At 43.1% G+C, this 17938-nt stretch overlaps 1 protein-coding gene across 1 annotated transcript in view; it reads left to right on the top strand.

Annotated features, from left to right (window-relative positions):
* AGPAT4 (1-acylglycerol-3-phosphate O-acyltransferase 4) overlaps window positions 1–17938 on the top strand; it is a 75606-nt gene that overhangs the window by 53360 nt on the left and 4308 nt on the right. The window contains exons 5-7 of the mRNA XM_009290009.2: window positions 1014–1116; window positions 3271–3346; window positions 9453–9651. Of these exons, the coding sequence (XP_009288284.1) occupies window positions 1014–1116; window positions 3271–3346; window positions 9453–9651 (378 nt within the window). The remainder of the gene's footprint in view (window positions 1–1013; window positions 1117–3270; window positions 3347–9452; window positions 9652–17938) is intronic.

Below are 17938 nucleotides of genomic sequence, written 5' to 3'. Positions count from 1 at the left end.
AGTCACTTTTGAGGAGGGGGGGGGGAGTTTTGTTGCTGGCATCGATCTTGGAATTCGTACCATGATGCACAGTTGGTTTCAGCATCAGGAAAATCAATTGCTCTCTGGTGATTTTGTGACATCAGGAGAATAGTGTCTCTAAGGATGTGTTCGAAGAAACTCTTTTGAAACACTTTGTCATTTAAAACAGTGAACGCTTTTTCTGTGGAAAGTGCTTGTTAATGCTTAGTTTAACTACGAATGACCTTCGCAAATACTTTTACTGTTACTGCACAGTCCTGAACTGCAGAAGCAGTGTTTTCTCGAGGCTGAAAGTTTGGTTGCAGTTTTTTCCTGTGGAACTTGGATGTTATATTCCTCACAGCTGCATGTCATCATAGCAGCAGCCCAGCTCACACAGGACGTGGTCTGTTATTCTGCCTATTCCTTTGCCCTATAGCAAGTGCCTCAGTTATCAAATAATGGACATGAAGGGGAGATTGTCTTGAGCCCCAGCAATTCATAGTTGCATTAAGCCCTCTTGCTGTAGGACGTGTCTCACACAGACTTTACCTATTCTTAGTCAAACTGTATATATTGTTCATTGTTTATAAAGTGTGTGTCTGCCTGGTTATTTACCCAGATTTGGGGGGGAGTTGTGTCATTCACAGTGAGTTGAGAAAGCTAATAGTTTTTCAACCATTTGACTCCTAGGGTGTCGTAGGTATATTAACTGTCAGAAACCGTAACTGTGTTCCCTATGCCCAGCATTCTGCACCTGATGGGGAAGGAGACAAGGGTGGAGAGCAAACCCTTCCATTCTACTGGTGCAGTTCCTGAAAGGGTCACTGGTTACTTGGCTTCTTAAAACCTGCATGTTGAATATTCCATTGTCATCTTTACCTTGGTGACAGCTCAAATTACGGTGCTATTGCTGATGACTTCATATTTAAATATGCTCCTTGTCTGAGAGAGACTGACTTATTTCCATTCTATTACTACAGTAATCACATAACCTGTTTCTCTTCTTGTAGTTTCTGCAGTCTACGATTCTACCCTCAATTTTAGAAATAATGAGAATCCAACATTGCTGGGAGTTCTAAATGGAAAGAAATATCATGCAGATTTATATGTAAGGCAAGTAATCCATATTTTAATTCCTTTTTGGCTTACAGAAGTGTGTACTTGCAGTCACAATTGCACAAGTAAGGAAATATTTTCAAGTAGGTAATGGATAGCAAATCTCTGCCAACCTGGCTTCACAGAACTGCAGATAAAAACTCACATGGGATGAGAAAGGTTTCTTGAAAAGTTCTGTGACTGTAAATATGTGGGGACCCTATAAAGCTCTACAGGATTTTTTGTTTGGTTTTTTTTTTTATTCACTTGTGTGTCTATTTGTCAGATCAGCAGCAACAGTGGGGCCTCTTTTCACTCACTTGGCCAGAATACCAAATGTCTACTAAGTGTTCAGATGCAGTGGCTTTACACCTGTCTCTGGCACGATAGTTCCCACTCAGGTGGAGGCCAGGCTCAGGACTGTTCCCATCTCTGTTTGGTGTAGTTGTTGATGTATTTGACTGCTGCTCCCTCCCTACTGAGAAGGAGGTTGTTTAATGAAAAAACAATTACCTGGATTCTGTATCATTAATATTTCTGTCAGTGGTGACTACCCCAATGGCTTCCCATAATCTTAATGAGAATGGGCCAATTCCAAGGCCCTTATTCGCAGGCCAGGTTCTACGAGCAGCACCATGCTGCAGGCACTCATGGTATGTGATGGATTAGGGTTGGAGCATAGGAGCCTAGAAGTGATCCCACAAGTGATCAGGAGTTCATCATAACCCCATTATAGCTATAATTGCCTGGTCCAATTCGTTTATCTTGGGTACTGACATGAAGTGGAGTAGGGCAACCTTTTCTTCTTACCTCCCCTTTTCTGCCTGCTTGAAAAAATATTTTCTTCAGAATTGTTTTTGCCCAAGGGTAAAAAGAAACTTCCTCTTGATTCCTCGTGGATGCAACATCAGTCTGCATTCCCACTTGGCTCTCAAGGGTAGCTCAGCGTAGTGGCCTTGTGTTTGGTGTACCTGGCCTGGGTGGCTAGTGTTCATGGAGGAGCAGCTGGCCCTACCTGTGCGAGCCATTCCTCCAGCAGTGTAGCGGTGTGCATCTTGCTGTGTCTTCCTTTATACCCTTCCAGCCTGCTGCAAGTCATTCTGGCAGAGCATGGAAATTGCTTTTCACGACTAGGGCTAGCTATTTGCCCTTCTGTCCTTCTGAGCTTCCTGAAAAGCTCTTACAGGCACGGTAAACCTCATGGCAAAATTTGTTTTGGCAATTAATTGGGGACCATCACAGATGTTCTTCAAAATCCTCCATATTTGCTTATTGAAGTGCTATAGGTGTTGCACTCGGTAGAAGTTTTTAAAATTTGGATGGCCTTGTTTGTCTCTGCTTAAATTGTGTTGACTTCTAATGTTTGTCATCTTATGGCTTTCTTATATAAAGGAACAAAACAGTAGTGTCGCACCTCTTAATGTATTAACTGTAAACAGGAGTGTCCTGACTGAAAAGTGCTCTCTCCTGTGCTGAAGGAAGTTAAGTTGGCGTTGCTTTTAATGGATATTAATTAAAACATATGCTATATTGAAAAATTTAAAATTATTGAATATTGCTATTAGCATACCTACATGAAGATGACAAGGGGATTTTTTTCTGTCACAGGATTATTGACCAAAATTCACGTAATGTGATGAAACCTTTGTTTTGTCAAGAGAGGGTTTTTCAGTGATAGGAGCCATTTTTCTGGAAATTATTCAACCAAGCTGCACATAACAAAAATTATAGGAATTGGAAATGTTACCTGAGAAATACTAGAGTGCTTTACCCTAGGTATAAGGAGAATAGTTTGTTTTTTCTCTCTAATGCCTAGCTGATTAAATACAGCCTTGAACTCCATAGGTGGGATAAGAAATTAATTTGTTCAAAACCTTTGTTTGGAAAGAGAAAATTGCAAACCTTTATCTAGAAAGTGGCTCTAGTGAGCTCAAACATAATGCATTACTATTTCAGAAATCTAAATTTCTGAATTTCAAATACATCTAAAAACTGAAGGTGGCTGTAGAAGCAAACTATACGTTGCTGATCTAGGAGCTGTTACCACAAATTAAAAAAAGGTGGAAAATGTAGTGAGTCTCCTGTCGGATAATCTGTCTGTATAATGTAAGTGCTGTTCATGGGAGCCGAAGTATTTAACATTCTTCAATTTCTCTTGTTTACTGTTGGCAGGCGGATTCCACTAGAGGAAGTCCCAGAAGATGAGCAGGAATGTTCTAACTGGCTCCACAAACTGTATCAAGAAAAGGTTGGTTTTTTGTCTAGACAGCACTTGCGAGCCACTAGTGCTCAGTTATTTATACTGCTAGTAGATCTTTACAGTGTGCATGTGTAGTGGTCCTGCTCTGGGGGCTTGGGTGTTGGTTCGTTTGTTTGTTTTTCAGGGTAAGTCCTCTGTTTCTCCAGACACAAACTGGTCTTGTGCTGTCAGTCATGATTGCCTTTATTTTGTACTTAAAGAGCAACAGGAAGAAAACTTAAGCAAGTTAGAGTAGTTTTTAAAACTCTTCTTTAGAAAATTGCATAAGGATACAGAAAACACAGCTACCTCCCCTTCAAGGCACATCCTAAATCAAGAAGTAATTCGTGGGCTAAATGAGGTATATTTTGCTTTAGTGTATTAAAATTTTTGTCCCTTGTTTTAGCCTGTCTTTTTTACCAAGGCAAAGATCCAGCATTAATAGGACAGGCTGATAAATTGCTTTCACATTGCATGCGTAGAAGGCGTGCATTTAAGAGTCCTAATTACATAGGATGGGGGTGTTGTGGTTTAACTCCAGCCGGCAACTGAGCACCACACAGCCGCTCGCTCACTCCCCACCGGTGGGGTGGGGGAGAGAATTGGAAAGGTAAAAGTGAAAAAACTCATGGGTTGAGATAAAGACAGTTTAATAGGGAAAGCAAAAGCTGTGCACGCAAGCAAAGCAAAGCAAGGAATTCATTCACTCCTTCCCACCGGCAGGCAGGTGTTCAGCCATCTCCAGGAAAGCAGGGCTCCATCACGTGTAACGGTTGCTTGGGAAGACAAACGCCATCACTCGGAATGTCCCCCCCTTCCTTCTTCTTCCCCCGGCTTTATATGCTGAGCATGATGTCATATGGTATGGGATATCCCTTTGGTCAGTTGGGGTCAGTTGTCCCGGCTGTGTCCCCTCCCAACTTCTTGTGCACCCCCAGCCTACTCGCTGGTGGGGTGGAGTGAGAAGCAGAAAAGGCCTTGACTCTGTGTAAGCACTGCTCAGCAGTAATGAAAACATCCCTGTATTATCAACACTGTTTTCAGCCCAAATCCAAAACACAGCCCCATACTGGCTACTGTGAAGAAAATTAACTCTGTCCCAGCCAAAACCAGCACAGGGGGCAGAATAACAATGACTGTGTGTTTGTAGATGCCTGCTGATTGTTTTGTTTTTCCCCCCAAATACTTTCATATGCATCCTTCAGACTTTGAGAATCTGTTTCTCATAGGTTTTGTTTTTATGAACATAGGAGATAATGGTTGGGGGATGTGCTCTTTGAATACACGCAGCACTCCCATTTCAATCAGTGGGAGTCATAGGTATGCAAGGCATGAGGGCCTGGCAGCTCAGTTTGCTTCAATAAATTGATCTTAGTTATGTATTCAGACTGGAATACAGCAGTGCTTTGGATCTAGAAGTGATAGAATATAGTTACGCTTTGGTTTCCTCTCACTGGGGCAGCAAACTTCTGCTGTGCCATTTGTTGTACTCCACCCAGAACACCATGTTAGCATTTCTGTATTGACTATGTTCTAGCCTTTCTTGGCTTCAAACCATGACTATTTCTGGTTTAATTCATAGCCCCTCTAAGCAGCTTGCTTCAGGAATGTGAAAAGTAAATGTATCTTGAGACCTCAGTTGTAGATCTACTAGCTTTGCCTCTGATTTCCCTTCTTGTAAATGGTGCCACTAACCTAATTCAGACGTGACCCCTAACACCTTTCTGCAGAAAGGCATTATGTTACCTATGGGCCCGTGCTCTCTCTACAGGCATATATATGCAAATGGACCTTTTGCTGAACATTGCAAAAGTCCATTTTCTGCTACTGTGACTTTATCTGTAACCCTGTTTCATGTTCCTAAGAAATGTTTAAACATTTACAAGACAAGAACATAAATGGGAATGTGGTGATTGTTTTCCTGAATCCCTTATTACATAGTTTGCAGTAAATCACTTCAGGTTTTTTCTGTTATTCCCTCTTTGGCAAACACTCAGTTATTTTTAGTACAAACAGAGCATACATCTATCCTGCTTTCTTCAGAACAACTTAGTTTACTGGTTGGTTAAATCCATAGTTTCCTATTTAAGTATAGAAGGAAGGAATGTGTGTTCGGTTTTCCTTTCCATTAAGACCTTTTTGGTCATGTGGCATTTTTTTGATTGGTTAGGGGTTTTTTGGGTTTGGTAGTGGTTTTGGTTTTTTTCTGAAGGTGGCATGTTCCTCTTCCTTCAGCTCTTTTACATTAGTGAAACTGTTATTTCATTGCAGTCATTCCTGGTTTACACAAGCCCATGTCACTGTAAAATCAGAGTGGGAGAATACAGAGCAGGGACAACTTCTTCAAGAGTTCTGAGATGATGAAAGGCCACCTGCAGGGTAGAAACGCAATTCTGTTTCACCTTTCTGCCATGCATCTTTAAAAAGATAATTGGATCTTAGGTTGGATAACAAGCAGCATTGCCACCTAGGTGTTGTTTCCAAAAAATTCTGTTTCAGGTTAATGTCTTGAGTCAGTAAATATTTATGATAAAATGTAACAAATCTGTATTCAAAGGGCAGTAACTCATTACAAGATATGCACTCATCCCCTGCTTTGTCTATTTTGGTTGTAGCACTCCACTTTCTGTTTCAAAGACAAGGTATGCATGCTACTGAAAAACAGAGCCCCTATTTTATCTTGCATTATGGTTGCATGTGTTGTTGCTTATTCTCAATGATTTTCACAATTTTGCAGTACCTTCTCAAGACTTACATACTGTGTGCTGAATTATGCTCTAATAGCATGATTTAGTAGGTAGGGCGTGCCACAGGTACTAAGGTCAAGGCTGGAGTGCGGTGCACTTGTGATGATCAGGGATGTAAAGCTGCTTGAATGAGTATTGAAATCAGCAGTTAGTGGACATGAAGGAACATGACTACTTTTTTTTTTTTTTAATTGTCATTAGTAAAGGAGTGAGAGTCTTTGAGAAAAGCTTGTTCCATTTTTTTTTACCTCATTGCCTGATCTCAGTTACATGTACCTCAGTCTGAGATACTGCTCTCTGGGAATCTGGTGTGTTTATGTTCTTGCTACTTAGCACTTCATTTTCTGGTTTAGCCACTGCTTCAAATGCAATGAACAGGGCCTTGCCAGATAATCAATGGCACTGTGCTGTTCTAAACCAAATACTGTTCTCCTTCCTTTTCCAGGCTTACAGTAAGCACCATGTCTATGTGCTTCTTCCTCACCTGAGGTGAATTTTATCCTTCCACAGAAGGCCAGCACTGTATCAGTTAATGCCAAATTATGACAGAGGTGCAATTTGGGTTGCACATTGCCTCCTTTTCTCCTAATGAACAGGGCCTTGCCAGATAATCAATGGCACTGTGCTGTTCTAAACCAAATACTGTTCTCCTTCCTTTTCCAGGCTTACAGTAAGCACCATGTCTATGTGCTTCTTCCTCACCTGAGGTGAATTTTATCCTTCCACAGAAGGCCAGCACTGTATCAGTTAATGCCAAATTATGACAGAGGTGCAATTTGGGTTGCACATTGCCTCCTTTTCTCCTTTTTGCTTTTCTCCTTTTTGCTTTTCTCCTTTTTGCTTTTCTCCTTTTTGCTTTTCTCTGCCATTGCTAGAAAGACTCCCTTTGACTTTAACAAGGATTGGGTTGAGCATCTTAGTGCCTGGTCTGAAGAGGTACTGTATAGTCACAACTCTGCTAGCCCTTGTATGTTTGTTTTCTTTTTTCAACTCCTTACAGCCTCAGCGCCTGCAATAGAAGTTCTGCTTGAGAATCTTAATTTCCATTAAAAAGAAAGTGAGCTTCTAACTTTTCTCACTTGTAAGAGAAGCATGGAAAATGGCATGAAAGTACATGCTGAAATGCCCTAGAGAATTAGCAAAGCATAAGTGAAAAGGGGAAGTGTACAGAACTGCAGTGTTTGCGAACAAAGGATATATTTTTGGATACTCATTCTTTGTGGGCTTCTCATGAAAGAGCAGTGGCATACCTCTGCAGTCAGACCTCCCTGGTGGGAGCAGGGAGGAAGAATCCAGTTAGCCTCTCACAAGATGATGGATGTTCCCTGATTTCACCCTACTGCATTACCCACCCAACTGTCTGAAGTAACTCAAATTTGGTGGGGGCATTAGGGGGAGCATGTTTCTATGTCTGAATATGATACTTGGGTGGGTGGGATTTATTACAAACTGAACACAAGCTCTGTTTGCAGGGAAATGAAAGAAACTTAATGTGAGCAAGGTGACTGAGGGAAATTTTGAGGTACATCATGGGTTTAAATGCTGACTTGAGCTGTTGATTGGTACCATAGGCACCCTTGCAAAAGCTTAGAAGACAGATCAACCCACAGATCTCTTCTGCAAGGAATGTGAATGTTTTTAAGGGTAAGGAATCATAACTGAATTGAAGAGCTGTTCCCCACAGCGGTGCAAAACGTGTAGCGGAGGTGATGGCATTGACATTGTCTTGCCCGTTGTATATTTCTTCCATCTGTCTCAAACCTCTTGGTGAGATGTGGTCAATGGTTTTGCTGCCCCCAACGCTGTGCAAAGCCAACAAAGAGAAAACTGCTGTGCTTGTTTTAAGTGAGTCTGTCTTGCTGTCTGTAGTAATAGGCCCCCTAATGGCGATACCAATAATAGTCAGAAATTCTTAACTTTTCTGGGTAATACCAGTATTTAGAAACCTAACTGTATATAGTAGAATTCAATTTACTGATGATTAGTAGCTCCGTGTTAAACCAGTCATAAACCAAAATCCTCAAGGCACTGTAAAGAAAATTTCATACACTGTGTAATTTGTTGAAGACAGCAAATTAATTGGCTGTAGTGATCCCAGTACAATCTAGCTCGCATACGCAAAACAGTCATCATTTTTCTAATCTCAATAAAAAGAGCGCAATGCTTTAATTACTGTGTAATCTCTTAAAAGCTAAATGTTCCCTTTGAAATAGATAAAATGGTAGTAGCCTGTAATTGCTCAAGTTGCCATTAAATAATTAAAGAATTGTCTGTGTCAGCTGGAGTGTAAGTAAATGTAAAATCATACCATAGTAGAAATAATCATCTTGTGGTTGATTAGGACAATCTTGGCTTTGCCAGAATTTTTGGAAACTGTCATGAAGCATTCCTTTCTTTGAAGAAATTTAGCAGTTCATTCTGACTAAATTGAGGTTCCTTTTTATGTGAGTCTAATTCTGACTTCGTTAATTAACTGGTTTTATGTGATAACAGATTATTAATCTTTGCTTTTGAACCACAAGGAAGGGGTTTTTTCCCCACCCACTTTGATATCTTGGGTTGATCACATTGCTAAAGGCAATGCCGTTCACCCGTATGGGCTCTAGAGGAAGGTACTGAATTTTAAGTTTTCTGTGCTTTAAAAAACACACACCACAAAACAAAAAAACCCAAACCTCACCCCATTATCTTCCTCATATTATACTAAAAGGGAGAGTGCTTTGGTCAAAACCAGTGAGATTTTTAAACTGTTTGCATGCTCAACTGTCTGTAGAGAGGTTCAGCACCCAAACTTTCTTCTGTAAGCTTCATGGGAACAAGAACAAGAAGACTGCATCTATGGGACAAAGCAGACAGGAGGGGGTGGTGTTCTTTGGAGTACAGGATAAGATGGTGTCTGCTCACCTTTTCTGACAGGGCTGCGGATGCTGTTTTAGAGCAGTGGTTGGAGAAAACATTAGGGAACAGAGGATCTGCTGCTGAACATGTAGCCCAAACGCTTCTCTGGCTTACCAGCGGTATTTGTCCAGTGGCTGTGGCCCTTGCAGGAGGTTCAACAGTGATGTCTACATTGCTGCAGGAGCGTACATCCCCTCACCCTTCTTGTTTTACTGGGCTTGTTACACTCTGTAGGCATGCCATTTTTCAGGCTTCTATGTGTAGGAGAAAGAAAGGATGCACACATCAATGTAAGCTCTTTTTTTTGGCTGTGTGTTCATTGACTTCAAAGTACAAGCTTTCCAGCCATGACTTGGTCTTTGATCTTTCCCCGTGGTTACAGGCGTGCAGAAAGAGGAACATCAAAGTCAGGAATGGCTGATTTTGTTGGCAGATGGGAATTTAATTATTGCCCTCCTTTGTTCTACTAGGATGCATTCCAGGAAGAGTACTACCGAACAGGAACCTACCCAGCAATCCCTATAGTACCACCCCGACGACCGTGGACGCTTTTGAACTGGCTCTTCTGGGCCTTATTGCTGCTATATCCTTTATTCAAGCTGCTCATCAACATGATCAACAGTGGATCATCGCTGACACTGGCTAGTTTTGCATTTGTCATTGTAATGGGTAAGTTTTCTAAAACAGAAAGATTACTTACAGGGTAACTGTCAGACATGATTTATTGAGGCTGACTAAATATAAACATGACTTGTGAATTCAACAGACCATCTGATACTATATCTACTTTAGCCTGGAATAGGTTAAATAGATTCTTTTTTTTGGTTTATTTTTGTATAGTTGTATTATTTTTTGTAAGAGCTGCATACGAAATCTTCTGTTTCTGTAGAAATCAAAACAGTAACTTTCCAGCGGGCTGCCTACAAGAGGCTTTCTTTTCTTGTGTAGTGTGTTGCTGGGTTGCATTTTGAATGCCTAGAAGAGGTGCTCAATTCTTTCATCTAATCATAGTCTGATACGTCATCCACTGGAAATCCATGAACTTGTGATTTAAAGACAGCCTGTTGTGGCCATCTACTCTGACTTACGTAGCACAGGACATAGACTATCACAGGTGATTCCTACGGTTCCTGTGGTAGTTCTGAACTGCCTTGGTTTGTGTTTAAACTAGTATGTTATTTAAGAGGAGGAAGGAAAACAAAACAAGGAGTTGGCCCACAGAAAGGGAGGGAGATCTCATTTGTTGTCCTTCATGGAAGCAGGAACCAGGTCAGTTTGGCAAATAACATCATATCTAGGTGTCTGTGCTTTATAGCATATTGAGTGCCTGTTTGAAGAATAAATTCCCTTCCAGAATAAGCCATACATTTATAAAGCAAATGTTTTCTATTGCTGCACTGACCATCACATGTATTTATGGCTCAGTCACCTTAACAGCTATGTATATTACAAACATCCTTTGAAAAAGAAACAGAACTTCACAATCCTTCTGGCTTTGAGTGACACTGGATGCAGAGATATTAGAGTTAGCTTAAAAAGCCATGTCCAGAATAGCAACACAGATGAAATAGGAAAACACGGAGTGTTTTCTTGTCTCAGAAGTGCATCTTTGCTCTCTACCTAGGAAATTGTTCCTAACACATAATACTTCTTTGCATTCTCAAAAAGTCTGAATCTTGAGCAGGTCCCATGCTAGTCTGATCAAGATGAATTAACTAATCTCCTTTTGCCCATCTGTGAAGAGCTTGATATGGTAGGCACACAATATTCTTTTTCAGAAAGTGCCCACCAAATAAAACTCTGCATAAGCTACTATGGAAGCTTCTTAGAAAGATAATTGGAGAAGGAAGAATCTGTGTGTGTGCACGTGCGCAGGATATTTGCTTCGTGATGCTTTGGGCCAGAGCAAGGAAAACAAGAGCAAGGATAAGATCCAACATAATAGTTGGTACGTTAATGTGGGCAAGGTAGAGGGAAAGGGAGGGGAATCCTGTGCTCTCGTCCTCTGGAGAAATTGTTGGTGCTTTTTACCCTGGGAATGTTTTATGTAAAATGTGTAAGAATTTTTTGGAGCAGTGACTACAACTTAGAAGCACCTTTTTTCACCCACCTTACTTGTTGGAAAGCACAAGTAGTGCTCTCCCCCCGCCCCCCCACCTTCTCTGACTGGTGAATAGGATGGGAGCGAAGGGTGAGCACCATGGTTGGGGTGTGCTCCTCAGGAATGGGAGGTGTTGGGTTCAAATCCCCTTCAGTTGCAGAGAAAGATCGATCGGTCTCCCCTGTGCTCTAGCTCAAAATGGGTATACAACAGTGGGCGGGATGAGGTATGACACTATTGCAAATGCTACGTCCCTGGCAATAGCACTCAAGAGGGCATTTGTTCTGCTGGCGTAGTCTATGTTTGGTACTGGGCTGTGGAACAGTGGCCTAATGGGGCACTGAAGCGTAGCTGTTGCAGATTTTTTTCTCATCTTCCCTTCAGCGTTTTCCTCTTAATTCAGCTTCTCCACTTGGTGGGCTGGTTGTTCAGGTGCCATTCCAAAGTGCCTCATGCCTTGCGTACCCTCCACAGGGAGCCTCACTGCATAATTCAGGGTTCTGGATTTTAGCCTCGGGGCTGGATGCTTTAGTGCTTGGCATTGTGGCTTCTGTGATGTTTCTGGATTTAGACCTTATTACTTTAGTTGAGTGACACCCCACCCCCCACCATAAGTGCAATACCATCTTGCTATTAGCAGCCTTTACAACTAGGTCACGTCTTCTCTCTGTCAGGAAGGGAGGGAAAGAACCTGTAAAGAAAAAGAGCTATGATGCTACTAAGAATGGACAGCAAAAGAGCCCTTTTTTTTTTCTCTTTTTTTTTCTTGCTGTTTTACTCCCCACTTAGCTTTCCTTTGCTTCTAGCCACAAGGAAAGATTAATAAGCAGGCTGCTGTGAGTCCTCTTTTGAATGCAGTGATAATCCAAAGATTCTCAGGTTATTTGTAACACTGGAGCTAAGAGAAAGCTACAGGAGCAGTCTGCTGCCAGAATGAACGTGTGAGCTCCCAGGCTGCAAAAGCAGAGCTGAGGAACGCATTAAGAGTGGTGAGATTAACGGCCCACTGCGATGTGCATTGCTGCCCCATATATATCTGCCACGTTTGTGGGATGCTGCCAGTTGCAGTCTTCTGCAACCTTTGAAAGACCCCTGTGCTTACCAACAGCTCCGTTCTCACTCTGAATACCTGGTGTGATCAAATGCAAAGTGCTTGTAATTGGCCAGGATTTGTGGTGCAGTGGAAGACACTGCATTGCCTGTAGTAGTGGCTGCCGCCTGATTAGACTCAGCCAGCCACCTCTGGCTGATGAGTAGGCAAAAAGGAAGATGATATCGTCATTTATTAGCAGATAGCAGCCACCATGAAGCTGTGGAGGGAAGAGAATCTGTGGGAGTGGAAGGAAGCTCAGCCTTCAGTAAAAACAAACAAAAAGCAGAGCTGGTTCATCCTGGTCACTTAAAAGTGGATGTGCCATTACTCACCAAAAGAGCAACGGTTCCCTTAGTATGTTATAGTGTGTTTCTGTTTTACTATATCTCTTTAAAAGTGATGTTATTGCTAGTTGGGAATCATTGGTCTCTTTCTGTGGAAGCATCTAAAAACTTCAGCCCAAGTTGTCACATTGACTTTTGTAGCTAATAGCTGAGTTTCTGTAGTAAGGCTGTTCTCCCCAAACTGTGTTTTATATCCAGGGGTGTATCTGTCATGAATGTCCTGGGAGCGATGCAGCTGTCTTCTGACAGAGGAACAACCAGTATTTTATTTTGCAGTTCGTCTCCAGCTTTAGGCAAGGTCTTAGAAGTGACTTCTGCAATGGCTGGGAGGTAGCAGTAGATGAGCACAAATGTACCTTGGAGGTTGTGACTCTTGGTGCCAGCTGGAACTGTCTGCCTGGCAGATCCAGTTTGTAGCAAAGCAGGGAGGGCTGTATTTGCTGTCTTTTCCAGTGTGAGCAGTGATTGGTACCTGCTGGCTTAATAATGTAAAAGGAAGCTTTTTCTGTAAATCAGAGGGTTTTATTTACCATTGTGATCAGGTGATAAAATCGCCTTTTCACATTGCTCCTAGTAGACCTTTTCCCTCAGTTTGTTAACTGAAGCAGCATAGGTAGCTTTGGGACATTATTTTTTTTACGGCAATTTGACAGCTCACCTGATATTCCAGAATCGGGAAGCTTATTGCAGTCCCTGATAGCCCATTATAAGTGGATTGCTGTTTCTAAGGGCAGATTTCAGTACCTGATAACATTACCTTTATTAGCATAGGTGCAGGTAGCACAAGATATTCCTAAACCTTCTGTGGTAGGAAAGAGCAGAGGAACTAGGAGGTCCTTTTACCTGGTACCCTTTGCTTTGTTTTCAGTGTCATTTGTCTTTTAGACATTCTCTGCTAATTGTGCTCTCCAGTAAAACACTGGCTTGTAAGTAACTGTTCAGGTGGAAAGAACCGTAAGAGAAATGCCCCATGGCGGTCAAGCTGGAGTGAAAGCACTGTAATCCCTCAGACCCTAACTCTCAGATCCAAGGAATGAATAACCAATATATATATAGCTCTGCTGGTTCAGCTCAAACGATTTCAGCCCTAAATAAGCGATGTCTCCTCTTTATACTGAGAATGCTGAGCCATCCCCTCTTGCTTTGTTGTGCAGCAGTTTGGCTATTTATACTCATAATAATCATCGCATTGTGCTAATATCTAACTAGGATAAATGCTCAAGAAGTTTGAGGGACAAAAGTCTCTTTTGAAAACTGGCTTTAGTTTCATAGGACACATGGCAAGAGATTTATGTACTTAACTCACAACTGCTATTTAAAACTTGGGGCTGATATTTTGGTGTTGAAGCAGTGAGCGAGTCTGTCAAATGTCAGTATTTGTATTTGACAGCAGCTTCTGGTTTTTTTCTTCATCCTGCTTCCCCAATCTCATTTGGCTCCAAAGAACCCAGTGTTAGGTTGCCTTTCACGTTTTGGTAACTTGTGTTGAAGAGAATAACCTTCATGCTCTAGAAGTACTTTATTATGGAGCTGTCAACAGCAGTTAAAAGGGGATTGTTGGTTCTGTGTATGCAAAAGGTGAGAGGGCTTCTCTTGGCTTTTAAATGAAGAAGTAGCTCTTACATGTCTAATGCTAAAAGCATAATGGCATCTGGGCTTATGGCATGGAGCCAGCAGTTAAGTATCAGTTACAGGCAGGAGAAGTATTTCATTTGAACCAAGCGTAAGTAGTAATGAGCCAGCTGTGATTCTGCAGGAGCTGTTGTATGTCTGCTATACAGTATGTGCACAGTGCTATTAGAAAACCTGTTTCCACGGATCACAGTACAAACCGTGAGTGAGTCCTTGGTGACTTGACAGTGTCCAAGTGCAGAGTGTGGACCGAAGGGTTGGAGTATGAAGTGATCTGGGCAGCAAGGCTGTTAATGCCCGTAGGCGGAGATGAGTGGACGGTGAGGAGTGCATGAGCCAGCAGTGTTATGGTAAGTTTTACAACAGGATATAAACCATGTGCAGGATTCTGCCTGTGTTGATTCTGCCTGTTGGTGGAGCTGCCAGACGACCTGGCCTTTCAGCCTGGTGCCCAAAACTGGTATTTTTTTTGTTACTTGCTTGTTTCTTCTCCTTTATAGTATGTAAGATAGGCCCTCAGTGGCAATTTCTACCATTCATATAAGCTTTAGTTGTACAAATCTTCATTTCAATGTATAACCTATATAACTCAGGTGTACAGCAGACTATATATGGGAAATTTTTATGCCCCTGCCTGCTGTGCTGCTTATAGCACTTGCTGTGTGGTACAAACCCCAGGTAACAAATGAGAAGAAATCCTGAGGTGTGAGAGAAAAGGTGGAAATCCTCTGCTCTGAGCTAAGGTTTTGCTGAGGGATGTGGTACTATGTGTGGAGGTGGTGGTTTTCTCGGAGCTAAAAAATGTTCCAAGAAAGAGATCACATTATTGGCTCTGTTGATTTGTGTTAGCTCAGCCCTCCCTCAGCCCCCAGCACTCTGGCAGGCAGAGCAGGTCCTCAGCAACCTCCTGCATCTTTTGGCTGGTGGGTAATGATGGGCAGAAAGATGGCAGGAGCTCAGTTACCTTCTGTAGTTTGCTGTGGAGCAGTGCAGGGATGCCTCAGCTGTTAGCTTCTCTCTCCTGCTCAGGGTGGGCTTAAACTCTCACAGCTGATTGTTAGGCACAATTCCTGCTTGATCTCCCTTTCTCCCCTTCTTGTAGTAAAAAACCCTAAGTTACCCTTACTATAATTGTATTTAGAATCATAGAATCATTAAGGTTGGAAAAGACCTCTAAGATCATTGAGTCCAACCGTCAACCCAACACCACCATGCCCACTAAACCATGTCCCTAAGTGCCTCATCTACACGTCTTTTAAATACCTCCAGGGATGGGGACTCAACCACTTCCCTGGGCAGCCTGTTCCAATGTTTCACCACTCTTTCAGTAAAGAAATTTTTCCTTACATCCAATCTAAACCTCCCCTGGCGCAACTTGAGGCCATTTCCTCTCGTCCTATCGCTAGTTACTTGGGAGAAGAGACCAACACCCACCTCGCTACAACCTCCTTTCAGGCAGTTGTAGAGAGCGATGAGGTCTCCCCTCAGCCGCCTCTTCTCCAGGCTAAACAACCCCAGTCCTTACATCCAATCTAAACCTCCTCTGGTGCAACTTGAGGCCATTTCCTCTCGTCCTACCGCTTGTTACTTGGGAGAAGAGACCGACACCCACCTCGCTACCACCTCCTTTCAGGTAGTTGTAGAGAGCGATGAGGTCTCCCCTCAGCCTCCTTTTCTCCAGGCTAAGCAACCCCAGTTCCCTCAGCTGCTCCTCATCAGACTTGTTCTCCAGACCCTTCACCAGCTTCATTGCCCTTCTCTGGACACGCTCCAGCACCTCAACGTCCTTCTTGTAGTGAGGGGCCCAAAACTGAACACAGTATTCGAGGTGTGGCCTCACCAGTGCCGAGTACAGGGGCACAATCACTTCCCTAAATTTAAATTTAAAACAACAGCGGAATAAATCCTTAAACATGATGCTATCACTAGGGTGTGCACTAAGGCTCCAGGAGAGTTGTGGAAAGGAGGCAGGCAGTGCAGGGAGAAACCACTGAGGCACCTCAGCATTTATCCCCACTTTGTTTCCACAGGCTTGGCAAACATGAGCAGTCCCTTCTTCTTGCACCCCACCTTCCCCAGGGTGCTGAGGGCTGCAGGGTGAAATGAGGACAGAAGGGCAGTGACAGCTTCTGCCAGGGAGAAGAAGAAGAAAATCTGAACTGCTGAACTAGGTGTTTTTTGGTGTCCAGGCAGTGGCATTCTTGGAACTGGATGAAATCCCCAATGTGCTGTGTGGTTGCTATAACAGCTGCTCTTATTTATGCTCTGTGTCCATCTCCAGATGCTCTTTCTATCCCTTCTGGTTAAAATCTTAATGATTTCATGCTTACTATTATGTTATGATCCCACACTGCAGGCTACATGTTGGATCTTCCTCCTGTCTTCCCCAGCTCATGGCCATTTAAATGTCAGAGATGTTTTTTTCTTTTCTATTTGTGAGATCGAAACCCTTCACTTGTCCCAGTTGTGTGCGTTTCCATTCACGGACTAACAGTGAAGTGTAAGTGACAGTGAACTCCCTAGGAGCCATCTCCCTTTCTGGGCTGTTCACTGCACAGCTATATGTCTGTGAGAGGGCCCTGCTTTCCTGGTGTCTCGGCATCCAGGAGACCCCATGGGCAGCCGAGCTTCCCCATCGCATCACTGTCTGTTCAGCCATCGCTGTGTCCCGCCAGGGATGAGTCATGTGTGACTCATCTCTGGTATCCAGTTACCACTTGCACTTCTAAAGACTGTCACTTAATTTACTGTCATACTACAAAACACGAGTCTGTAGTTGATTGGTTTGTTTTCTAGTGCTGGTGTTTTGAAAGAACAAAATACACAGTGCCTTTCATCCAAGCAGCTCAGACAGAAGACTATGGCTGAGGTGGGAAGGCACCTCTGGAGATCATCTACTCCAAACCCCCAGCTCAGAGCAGGGTCAGCTACAGCAGGTTGCTCAGGGCTGTGTCCCATTGGGTTTTGAGTATCTCCAAGGATGGAGACTCCAAAATCTCCCTGGGCAGCCTGTGCCAGTGTTCAACCACCTGTAGTGGTAGTAAAGAAGATTTTCTTCCTTTTTTTCTTATGCTCAGAGGGAACCTCCAGTGTTTCAGCTTGTGCACATTGCCTTCTGTCCTGTCACTGGGCACCACTGAGAAGAGCCTGGCTCCGTCTGCTTTACACCCTCCATCACATATTTATGCACATTGATAAGATTGCACCGAGCTTCTCTTCTCCAGGCTGTGAACAGTCCCAGCTCTCTCAGCCTCTCCTCATATGAAAGATGCTCCCTCCCCTCCCTTAATCACCTCTGTGGCTTTCACTGGCCTCGTGCTAGTATGTCCATGTCTGTCTTGTTCCAGGGAGCCCAAACTGGACCCAGCACTCCAGATGTGCCTCAGTAGCAGGGTGGGAAGGATCATCTCCCTCAGTCTGCTGGAAACGCTCTTCCTAAGGGGAAGCTTCGTCCTCCTTTCCCACAAGGGCACAGTGCTGGCATCTACCAGGAAGCCCAGGTCCTTCTCTGCAGAGCTGCTTTCTAGCCTGTCTTCTTACTTAAATAATATATTCAGCTTTTTCAAGTTGCCTTACTTACAGTTGTAACATTTGTTCAATAGTCTGTGCTCCACTTCAGAACAGGTTGCTTGGAGCACAGGAGAGAAGCAGCTATTTAAAAAACTGACAGTTTTGCATGGTTGATGTGGTAGCGCCAGGTTACAGCTGGACAAGCGACTGGTAAAGCACAGGGCAGCACTGCTTACCAGCTGACAGCCCTCTCCCATCCTGTGCCATAAAGAGTCC

The sequence above is a fragment of the Aptenodytes forsteri genome, unplaced genomic scaffold (assembly GCF_000699145.1).
Source record: "Aptenodytes forsteri isolate BGI_AS27 unplaced genomic scaffold, ASM69914v1 Scaffold122, whole genome shotgun sequence".
Lineage (NCBI taxonomy): Eukaryota > Metazoa > Chordata > Aves > Sphenisciformes > Spheniscidae > Aptenodytes > Aptenodytes forsteri.
This window is presented reverse-complemented; position numbering and strand designations above follow the sequence as displayed.